This window comes from Vipera ursinii (genome assembly GCF_947247035.1).
Source record: "Vipera ursinii genome assembly, chromosome: Z".
NCBI lineage: Eukaryota > Metazoa > Chordata > Lepidosauria > Squamata > Viperidae > Vipera > Vipera ursinii.
The window spans coordinates 23326718-23338790 of record NC_139517.1 but is presented as its reverse complement, the minus strand read 5'-3'; the positions used below and the strand labels follow the sequence as shown (position 1 = coordinate 23338790).

At 38.7% G+C, this 12073-nt stretch overlaps 1 protein-coding gene across 1 annotated transcript; it reads right to left on the bottom strand.

Moving 5' to 3' along the window:
- Nucleotides 1–4089: 4089 nt before the first annotated feature.
- On the bottom strand, nucleotides 4090–5031 carry LOC310649188 (olfactory receptor 14C36-like; the record flags this gene model as incomplete). Its single annotated transcript, XM_083377494.1, has 1 exon — nucleotides 4090–5031. One exon carries the CDS (start codon nucleotides 5029–5031, stop codon nucleotides 4090–4092), a length of 942 nt encoding a protein of 313 aa, XP_083233620.1.
- Between the last annotated feature and the right edge of the window lie 7042 nt (nucleotides 5032–12073).

The following is a 12073-nucleotide window of genomic DNA, read 5'->3' as shown; positions in this document are numbered from 1 at the left end:
CCACCCCGTCCCATCAGGCCAGGCCAGCTTGTTTAAAGAGATGGGTTTTAAGATCGCGCCGGAAGGAGCGGAGATCGGGCGCCATCCGGAGCTCAACCGGAAGATGGTTCCATAAATCCGGTGCACCCACAGAGAACGCTCTCCCCCTGGGGGCCACCAGTCGGCATTCTTTGACCGGTGGCACCCTGAGGAGGCCCTCTCTGTGGGAGTGTACTGGGCGAAGGGAAGTTGACGCCGGCTGCAGGTGCTCCCCAAGGTATTCTGGACCCATGCCATGAAGGGCTTTGTAGGTCATTACCAACACCTTGAACCTCACCCGGAAGACAACTGGCAACCAATGCAGCTCGCGGAGCAAAGGTGTGACATGGGAGTATCGGGAAACTCCCAGTACAACTCTCACGGCTGCATTCTGTACCAGCTGGAGCCTCCGAGTGGTCTTCAAGGGTAGCCCCATGTAGAGAGCGTTGCAGTAATCAAGACGAGAGGTCACGAGCGCATGAGTGACCGTACGTAAGGCATCCTGGTCTAGATAGGGCCGCAACTGGCGCACCAGGTGAACCTGGGCGAAGGCCCCCCTAGTCACAGCTACAATATGGTCTTCTAAGGAGAGTTGTGAATCTAGGAGGACTCCCAAGTTGCGAACCCTATCTACAGGAGGTAATGACTCACCCCCCATAATGAGGGGTGGGATGTCCTGAATATCCCGAGATGCCGGTACGCACAGCCACTCAGTAGATCTGGGAGCATAAATAAAAAAAGAATTGTGTATTAGATACATATTAACAACTCCCTCTTCTGCTCTATCTACCAGACTTCACTTGATGTATGTCTTCTAGATCATCACACAGACATCTGTATAATCCCTTGCCATTTGGGCACTTGTTTTTATAAAAAAAAATGTCTTGAAAGGGGAAGGAAGGTATAGGGGAATACTAAGTTTAGTGGTCAACAGAGCCATTCTCAAATCATAATCATTTTTGGTCAAACCCATGATAGTCTTTTGGTCAAAGGATAATACTTCAGGGACAGGAGCTCTTACTCTTGATTTGATAACACAGGAAGAGCCTTGGTGGAGCAGTGGGCTAATGCCCACTGACGATGAGGACGAGGGCAGTCTTGTAGATATTATCTGGGAGGAGTTTGATCTTGTGACTCCTGAAGATGTGGACAGGATCATGGGGAAGCTGAGCTCCACCACGTGTTTGTTGGACCCGTGCCCCTCCTGGCTGGTTTATGCAGCCCGGGATGGGACACGAGGCTGGCTCCAGGCAGTGATAACTGCTTCTCTGAGGGAGGGTAGTTTTCCCGCCGCCTTGAAGGAGGTGGTGGTGAGACCCCTCCTCAAGAAGCCTGCCCTGGACCCAGCTGTATTAAATAACTTTCGTCCGGTCTCCAACCTTCGCTTTCTTGTGAAGGTTGTTGAGAGCGTGGTGGTGCATCAGCTCCCTCTGTTCTTGGAGGAAGCTGATTATCTAGACCCGTACCAATCGGGCTTCAGGCCTGGGTACAGCACGGAGATGGCATTGGTCGCGCTAGTGAATGATCTCTGGCGGGCTTGGGACAGGGGTTGTTCCTCTGTTCTAGTCCTATTAGACCTCTCAGCGGCTTTCGATACCATCGACCATGGTATCCTGCTGCGGCGCCTCAGGGGGTTGGGAGTGGGAGGCACAGTTCTTCAGTGGTTCTCCTCCTAACTTCTGGGGCATTCGCAGTCGGTATTGGCAGGAGGGCAGGGTCGACCTTGAGGCCCCTTTTTTGTGGAGTTCCTCAGGGATCGGTCCTCTCGCCTCTCCTGTTCAACATCTACATGAAGCCTCTGGGTGAGATCATTTGTGGTTTTGGAGTTGGTTATCATCAGTATGCTGATGATACCCAGCTTTTTATTTCAACCCCAAACCACCCCAGTGATGCCCTCGACGTGATGTCCCGTTGCCTGGAGGCGGTTCGGGTCTGGATGGAGAGGAACAGGCTTCAGCTCAACCCTGACAAGACAGAGTGGCTGTGCGTGTTGGCATCTGAGGAAACGCAGAATTTTCCATCTCTTAATATGGGGGGTGAGTTATTACCCCCCGTAGATTGGGGGTCCTCCTAGATTCACAGCTCTCCTTAGAAGATCATATAGGAGCTGTGACTAGGGGGGCCTTCACCCAGGTTCGCCTGGTGCACCATTTGTGGCCCTATCTAGACCGGGATGCCTTGCATACAGTCACTCATGCGCTCATGACCTCTCGTTTGGACTACTGCAACACTCTGTACATGGGGCTGCCCTTGAGGACCACTCGGAGGCTTCAACTGGTGCAGAATGCAGCTACGCGAGTTGTGTTGGGGGTCTCCCGATACTCCCATGTTACACCTCTGCTCCGCGAGCTGCATTGGCTGCCGGTTGCCCTCCGGGTGAGATTCAAGTTGCTGGTAATGACTTATAAAGCCCTACATGGCATGGGTCCGGATTACCTACGGCAGCACCTGCTGCCATCATCAACTTCCCTCCTTCCAGTGCGCTCCCACAGAGTGGGCCTCCTCAGGGTGCCTCTGATCAGAGAATGTCGATTGGTGGCCCCCAGGGGGAGGGCGTTCTCTGTGGGTGCGCCAGACCTATGGAACCACTTCCTGGTGTAGCTCCAGATGGCCCCCGACCTTCGCTCCTTCCAGCGCGATTTAAAAACTTATTTATTTGAACAATCTGGCCTGGTCTGATGGGTTAGGGGTTGGATTTAGTTTTAGCACAGTTTTATTATTGTATTATATTGGGCATAATTATTTAATCATTTTTAACTTCTTTTTTAACTTTTGTATTTATATTTTGATATTTATTGCCCTGTACACCGCCCTGAGTCCTTCAGGAGAAGGGCGGTATAAAAATTTAATAAATAATAATAATAATAATAATAATGCCTCCTTAAGTAACACCAGCTGCCTGCAATTAGTGCAGGTTCGCATCCCACCAGGCTCAAGGTTGACTCAGCCTTCCATCCTTCTGAGGTAGGTAAAATGAGGACCCAGATTGTTGGGGGCAATTAAACTGACTTTGTAATAATGCCGCTTGGGGTGTGTGTGAAAGCCCTAATAAGCAGGCATATACATAGAATGAAGGCTACTGCTAAGCTTGTAAGCCACCCTGAGTCTTCGGAGAAGGGCGGGATATAAATGGAATTTTAAAAAAAAAAGATGATCAGGGCAAGAATGAGAAAGGTGGGGACTGAATTCTGTCAAATTACACTTATTAAACACTGATCAATAAGACTGATGAAACTTTATCATTCAATAATGATATCATTCTCTGCTGCTTTTCAGTGACTTTAGATTCATGAAAAATATAACTTGCATATTCTGATAGGCAACTTTAACTTTGGAGAATTGTTGAACAAGCATTAGATATAAAGTTGAAGAAAATCAAAAGAGAGAAAGGTCTAGTGAATATGCTAGATAAATAGGAACAAAATAAATTATAGAAGTGATAAGATTAAAAGTCATTTGGAGATAAATGACTGGTAATAAATATTACCCAAGGTTAACAACAGTCAGGAAAAAAGAAAAATGTATAAGTAGCAGAATGTTGTATATGAAAGACGTACTAGAGCTAGTACTAGAGGTACTAGATTCAAGTGAAGTTTCCACTTAAGATTATTTTATGAAGCAATGTGGTCTTCCCCCTTCTAAGAGTAAAATAAATTCATTCCTTCAGTGTGTTTGATTAATTTCTATTAGAAACTATTTTGTAGAGGCAAGATCAAGGAAGCAACAGCAACACAGATTTTATTTACCTATCTTTAATGTTTAGAGTAAATTATGTGTGCAGTCCTTATGCATAAGTCTTTTGCATTTTGCAAATGACAAAAACTGAGATGACATGCAGGGGCATCCATGTTGGGGTAAAAAAAAGGTTAAGATGGCAATTGTGACTATACAAAGTAATATGCATTTTTAATATGTATTACAAGCAAGCATCATACCCATCATTTTCACTTTTTTGACCCCCCCCAAGATACTTTTGATGACATGAACTGTTTTGTTGAGACAGATTATTTTCTTTCTTTCTTTTTTACCATAATAAAAAGAATCAAGACCCTTTATGTGATGAAATTGGAATTAACTAGAGCTGGGCTGGGATGAATCCTCCAAATCTAACAGTTTCCACAAAGCAATTTTGATCTCTTTGTTCCTCACACTATAGATGAATGGATTAAGTATTGGTGGAATAATGGTATAAATCACAGCAAATGCTATATCAAGATTAGAGGAAATTTTAGTGGGAGGCCTTTCGTAGGCCAGAATTAAACTGAAAATAAAAATGGAAACAACTATGAGATGAGGAAGACAAGTAGAGAATGCTTTTTTAGAAACATGCTTAGAAGGGATTCTAAGAACTGTTATAAGGATTTCTCTGTAACTTTCAATGATGAAAATAAAGCATATTAGCCCAATGCAACAACCTAATATAAGGAATCCAACCTCAATTAGATATAAATCAGAACAAGACAGTTTCAATAATTGTGGGATTTCACAGAAGAACTGATTGATATAATTGGAACAAAAGCTAAGGCTAAATGTTCCTGAAGTGTGCAATGTTGCATAAAGTATGCCACTGACCCATGCACTGATTGCCATCTGAAAGCAGGCTCTTTTGTGCATAATTCTTTCATATTGGAGTGGAGTGCAGATTGCCACATAACGATCATATGCCATTACTGTTAGGAGGGCAAGATCTGATCCTGCAAAGAACACATAGAAGAATACTTGAGCCACACATCCAGAATAAGAAATAGACTTATTGTCCAAAAGAGAGTTAACCATAGATTTGGGGACTGTAACAGAGATGGAACCAAGATCCAACATAGCCAAATTCATTAGGAAAAAATACATGGGTGAATGGAGATGGTAATCAAGGGTTACTGCAAAAATGATTGAAAGATTCCCAGATATTGCCACCAAGTACAAAACTAGAAACACAAAGAAATGCATGATCTGCAGTTCTCGGATCTCTGAGAATGTCAAGAGGAGAAATTCAGCTGTGGAGGTGTGATTAAACATGTTGTCTTGATGCTCAGTTGTATGTTTCCTGTTGAAGTAACAGAAAAGAAAATGTTTAATCCAGAGGTTATGATTAAAATTAATCAAGATTAATTTAATAAAAAATATCCCAAGTATTCACCTCTATATTTAGTGAGAAGACAATGGGAACATTTTTTGCAATTTATTTAGACCTTGTTGCAGGGTTTTTAAAAACTTATTTAAGATTCTGATGTATTTAGCCTATTGCTATACTTAAGTTGTATGGTGCCCCCTTTACAGAAAGTCAGAATATAAGAAAATTCTGAGTTTACGACCCACTAGACCTACAAGTCCTCTCAAAAAAATGGTGATTGGATGGTTTTGCCAATATCAATTAATATACATGAAATTACAAGGAGATTGGTTCGATGACCCAAAAACAAGGACATGGAAGATGATTTGGCAAAGGAAAAAAGCCAGAATAAGACTAAAGAAGAATGAAGTTTTGACCATCTTATTGAAATCTGAAACATAATGTACTTAAATAGATAAGATGTGTATGTTGAACACAAGACATTGTTATGAACTGAGATAAAGAAAAAAATGGTCATTAAAATTTAGTGGTGTAAATATTAATAGCTAATTTGAATATGGATTTGTGCGCCTCAGGGGGTTGGGAGTGGGTGGCACTGTCTTACAGTGGTTCTCCTCCTACCTTCTGGGTTGTTCGCAGTCGGTGTTGGCAGGAGGACAGAGGTCGGCCTCGAGGCCTCTAATTTGTGGAGTTCCTCAGGGGTCGGTCCTCTTGCCTCTCCTGTTCAACATCTATATCAAGCCTCTGGGTGAGATCATTCGTGGTTTTGAGGTGGGGTATCATCAGTACACTGATGATACCCAGCTCTTTATTTCCACCCCAGATCAACTCAGTGATGCCCTCTCCATGATGTCCCGTTGCCTGGAGGCGGTGAGGGTCTGGATGGGGAGGAAGAGGCTTCGTCTAAATCCCGACAAGACCGAGTGGCTGTGCATACCGGCATCTCGGGTTGTCCATTCTATGCCATCTTTATCTATAGGGGGTGAGGTGTTACCCCCCGTAGATAGGGCTCGAAACTTGGGTGTCCTTCTTGATTCACAGCTCAATTTTGAAGATCATATAGGAGCTGTGACCAGGGGGGCTTTTGCCCATGTTCGCCTGGTGTGCCAGTTGCGGCCCTATTTGGACCGGGATGCCCTATGCACAGTCACTCATGCGCTCGTGACCTCTCGGATAGACTACTGCAACGCTCTCTACATGGGGCTGCCCTTGAATACCACTCGGAGGCTCCAGCTGATGCAGAATGCGGCTGCGCGAGTTGTGATGGGGGTCTCCCGATACTCCCATGTAACACCTCTGATCCGCGAGCTGCATTGGCTTCTAGTTGTCTTCCGGGTGAGATTCAAGGTTCTGGTGATGACGTATAAAGCCCTAAATGGCATGGGTCTGGGTTATTTACGGGAGCACCTTTTGCCGGCGTTAACTTCCCATCGCCCTGTGTGCTCCCACAGAGAGGGTCTCCTCAGGGTGCCGTCGGTCAGAGAATGTGAACTGGCGGTCCCCAGGGGGAGAGCATTCTCTGTGGGCACGCCGGCCCTCTGGAATCAGCTTCAGGTTGAGCTCCGGATGGCTCCCGACCTTCGCTCATTTCGCTGCGACCTGAAGACTTGGCTATTTGAACTTGCCAGCCTTGACTGAGGGACTGGGAGTTTAGATTTTAAATTTTAAAAAATTTAAATTTTAGTATGTGTTTATTGTTTAGGGCTATTTAATTTAATCTCATTTTATTTTTTATACATTATGTGTTGTTTATAGTGTTTTAATTGCCCTGTACACCGCCCTGAGAGGGGCGGTATATAAATCCAAATAAATTAAATAAATAAATAAATAAATAAATAAATAAATAAATAAATAAATAAATAAAGGTCATGTAAAAGTGGATAATGTACACAAACTAAAATCCTATTGTTGAAAGTAATAAATAGGTATATATGGAATGTTAAAATGAAAATTATCAGTGTAAGCAAGAGATAGCAGATACAAAGACGAAGAGAGGAAGTATTAAATATTGAAATAAAAAGAAATTTTGATTACTACTTAAAAAACAACTGAAAATTAGCAAAAAGGAAGGATATTGTATCCTTAATTTGTTGACATAGAGGGTGAGAAGTTAAGTAAATGGGATGTGTATTTTGAATATTAGATTTTGTGAGGAATGGTGATAGATGAATTGGGAGTATACTAAAAACCTTGGGAATGGTAAATATCAAACGTTAAATCTAAATGTTAGTGGAAATTAAAATTGAAAAATCTATTAGGTCATTGATTACTAAAAGATTGTATGTTAAAACAATTAGAATATGTGTAAACTAAAAACTATGGATATATGTAAGAAAGTTATTTTCTATGTGATGGATAGGATAAAACTTGTCTTTTAATTTACAAATAGACAGTATATATGAAGGGGAAAAGAGAGGAAATATTTATGGTAGAAATTTGAAATCTGTACTAATGATATCTATATGCAATTCAATTACTACTACCCTGCCACCGCATACATTCTGAGTTTATCTGCTATACTCTAAATGAAGGTTTAGGGGGAAAGCTTCCTTCAGGAGAAATGCAAACAGCATTATTGATAAAAACATAAGCCTTTATGTTAGTGCTTCAGGAGAAAGAAAAATAGTGAGGGAATAAAAAAGAATAGTAGAAGAATGAAATCTACAGCTACTACAGATTTACGAAAGAAAGAAGAAAAGAAACAGTGAGGTGCTCAACTATTCAAAAACAATATTTCAAAGTATTTTCTAAATAATTATGTTATTTGTGCTCATTTGTACAAAATATATGTAAAATCACTTAAATTAGTCTCCCACCATTCCATGACTCCAATTAGTTACCTGCATCACACTTGTTGTAGATATCCTTTAGCATTTTTATTAGTCCTTAAAATGGAAGCAGAGGCAGTTAGTATTTTAATGATAATTTTAGAGCTCTACAGGAGAATCTGACACATTTCATCACAAAATTAAAAATCAAATGAGAACCTACCTCATCCCATATTTTCCTACTCATCTTGAGAGAAGCTAGGAACATTTTATTGCTTAAAAAGCAACTGTCTTCTGTAATGTTATCTCTTTGTATATACTGGTAGTATAAAATGAATAAAATGTGTGTGTGTGTGTCTGTGTGTGTGTGTGTGTATGTGAACCTGTTCTTTGATGTCATGGTCAAAGTGTACATTTTGTCAGTCTTAGCTCAAACTAAATGCAATTAATGTTGACACCATCATACTTTTTTAAAAGTACATACCACTTTTAAAGTTTAATATATAGTACAGAACTTGTGAATAATCATCAAGCCACAAGAAATAAAATGGGAAATTAAAATACATGCTCAGACTGCAATACTAAGTTACCTGTTGGGTTATTCCACTGAAAACTATATCACAGAAAACTATTTAGATCCCATAAACAATGATTCAGTTGCCAGAAACAGCTATACACAGACTATATTGTCACTTTCCAAATGAAACTGCAACAGCTACTTTTTTATATATATAAAAAGTTCCGTCACATGAAATAAAATGTAGATTTTAACATTTTTACAGAGCAATAGAACACTGCTTTTTACATGTTTATAATTTATTTATCACCTGAAACTACAAGACAACATTTGCACATGAATGCAAAGTAATTCTATGATTGAAAAGGGATAAAATTCATTTATCAATATACTGGTAAATTATCCTGTTAGAGAGATGATTGAATGATGGTGAAAAAGAAAGTAGTTCTGAGTATCATCAACCTCCCAATAGAAAAGAGCAGACTGCATTTTTACATGTATTAAGTATTAAACAAATATTAAACAAAACTGTTTATGTTGAACAATAGAAATAATATGGTTTAAAGAGAAAAAGATTTGACTTTTTAGAGATTCTGATATGAGCAAAATAGTTCAGTGTAAATTCTTACATTGATTATTTTTCTTTTTTATCCATCACAGAGATAAAGATAATAAGGGATGCATTTTACTTTAATAGTTATATTTTTCTTTGGCTTGAGATATACATAACACATATTCACACATTCCTATCTTGTAATATATTTTATAATTATGGTTTTAAACAAAAACAGCATTCATTTAGATTTTTGGAATCTTTTGTAAGAAGGATTTTTTTCAATATAGATTTCATTTTTACTCTGGTTGCTTTTTAATTACTTGTTTATCTCTGTTACTTTTCTTTGAGAGAACCAATCTAATGTAGTAGTTAAACTTGGGAGACTGTGAGTTCTAGTCCTATATTAGGCACAAAGCCAGCTGGGTGATATTGGGCCAGTCACTCACCAGAAAGTACCGTAATCAGAAGTCAACACTGGTTTGAAGGTACAAAGACATAGATATATACACACCGCTTTCTTTGATTGCTATTTAAAAAGTTGCATGCATAAAGATAGCAATTTAAACTTTGTTGTCAAGCTCCCTAGAGATCAGCACACAATAATTAAAATGATATATTTTAATTATATTCTGTACATTCATGTACAGAAGAATTTGCTGATCCAGGCTACAGACAAAAAGAAAAAAAAGTACAATGATAATTTCTCATTTCTATTATATCAGAAGTATTCTATTATATTAAAGTTTCATTGGCAAATTATTTCAGAGATATAAGGATAGGAAATACTATTATAAGAAACAATGAAAATGGATTGGAATTATTTGTTTTCATTCTTAGATGTATATTCCATTTTTTTCACTTGAGACAATTTTGATAAAGATTCTTCCTTCAGATTGACTGGCCAATGCATAGTTAATGGTAAACTCAATTTTGGGTTACCTTAAGCCAGTTCCTTAACCACAAAACTATTTAGGCCATACGGTCAGAATGTGAAGTGGTAAGAGCTAAGTAGATTTTTTCAGTTACAGTAATAATGTATGCAGTACTGGAAAGGTAGGAGGGATCAGGTAGGGAAAGATACTTCTGGAGAAAGTCTATTTATGTGGTTGCTAGAAGTCAACATCAACTTGATCACAGATAATTAATAATGAAATTGAGCAAGATAATGTGCAATTAGGATATGCTTCCCTTTTATGATTGTGGAGGCTAAACTTTGTAATCTTGGACGTTTTCCATAATTCATGTGGAGGCCTTCATTTTTTTTTATTTTATTTTGATACTCATCTAAGTAAAACACTCACTTATTTGGTTCTCTAGCAAGGACAGAGATTTGAAAAAAGAGTATCTTGCATATTAAAATATGTAAGAATATCACCATAGATATTTTTCATTATTGTTATTATTATATGTTAGGGAATTGAGCAGCAGGTGTCCAAATGAAGGCAAAGACACTGACACAAACTTGTAGTTTTATATAAATAAATATATTTTACATCTATTATATACACAGCAAACAAGATAATCAGGCAAACAGGAGCATCATGAGGTTAAATCACACAGCATACAGGGTACACGTAGAAAAAAGCAACCAATCACAGCACAGATTGCCCCATGCAACAGCCAGCAATCTCAAACCAATCAACTATAACTGTGTGTTCCAGATCAATGCACAATGCCACTGCTCCAGCTACTAAATTATATAACATTATATCATCTATAAAATCCTCTGATGTATGAGATTATTTGCAAAACCACCTCTCTCCAATGGGTGCTGCCCACTAGATTCAGCAGGGTTGACATGCTTCAGATGGTGTCTAATACGGAATGACATTTGGCAGGATCCAGAAAGCAGTTCTTCTCTGTTATATTATCTACCCTTTGAAAATCATATTCCTTCCCCACCCATCCCCCACCTAAAATTAATTTGACACTGACCATGATGGTATTTCATTTCAAGTCCTTGAAGATCTGAATGTTGTCTTGGGCATGGTATCTGAAGGTAGATGAGCCTATTGATGTGATTGTTTTAAACAAAATGACTAAGATAGTGTAAATTGAGTTAGATTGTCCTCAGGTGCCATGTTGTTATTATTGTGCCATTTGCTTGATTCCCTGGTCATGTGACCATGGTTTTTTTCCAATGATTTTGTTGAAAACCAAGTTAGTTTCACTTTGGGGCAAAACTGGCTTCATAGCAAACTTGGTTCACTTATCAATAGTGATGGTCACTTAACTATGATGGCAGTCAATTTATAATCACAACATTTTCTTAATCTCTGCAACAAAGATCAAAATAATTACATGACTTTACTTTACTTCCATCATGAATTATGCCCATAATGGTTAGGATCCATTATGGTTATAACTTGAAAACTACCTATTTGTCTCACAGGCTATGCATTATTTTAGAATCTCTTCACTGTCTCTGGCACTTACAAAACTTGAAAGATGCTTTAGCATGCTTACAGAAAACTACTGGATAATTGCAAAAGAAATCTATGACGCAAATATCTCTTCTTGACAGTCCCCAGCCCTTTTAAACCTGCACAAAACTTGATTCTTCCCCATGTTCCTTATTGACCAGCAGAATCATAAGAGAAATTGAATGTAATTCAAAAGTTCATAAGCTTGAACTTAGTTAATCAACTTATCATTAGTTAAAGATTCTTAATCAGCCTTCATCTGTACTAATGGAGAACAAGTTCTACATCATTTTCACACATCAATATAATTCATGAAGGCAGTTTCTTGTCATTGTAATTGCCATCGTGCCATAATTACCTGAAACATTTGGATTATTATTCACAGTACTAATTAGAACAATTACTGGTTTCAGATGTGACATAACTTGTTAAATTATTTTCCGTAAAATTTATTGAACATATAATTTATGCTATCTGTTCCTGTATGTGATTCTGTTCATCTCTTCCCCACTCACAGTAAATACAACAAATATCAACAATATTTTAAAAAATAATTACTTTTTAGATATCTGAGAAAAACAAAAAAGGCCTTTAATTTCTTTTTTCATTTATACACATAAACATACAGAGAGATAACTATATTGCTGTCTTCAAACTTTTAATTAATCTCTTGTGAGAGTCACCTCAAAGTATAGCATATATTTTTTCTCATCTATTTACTTG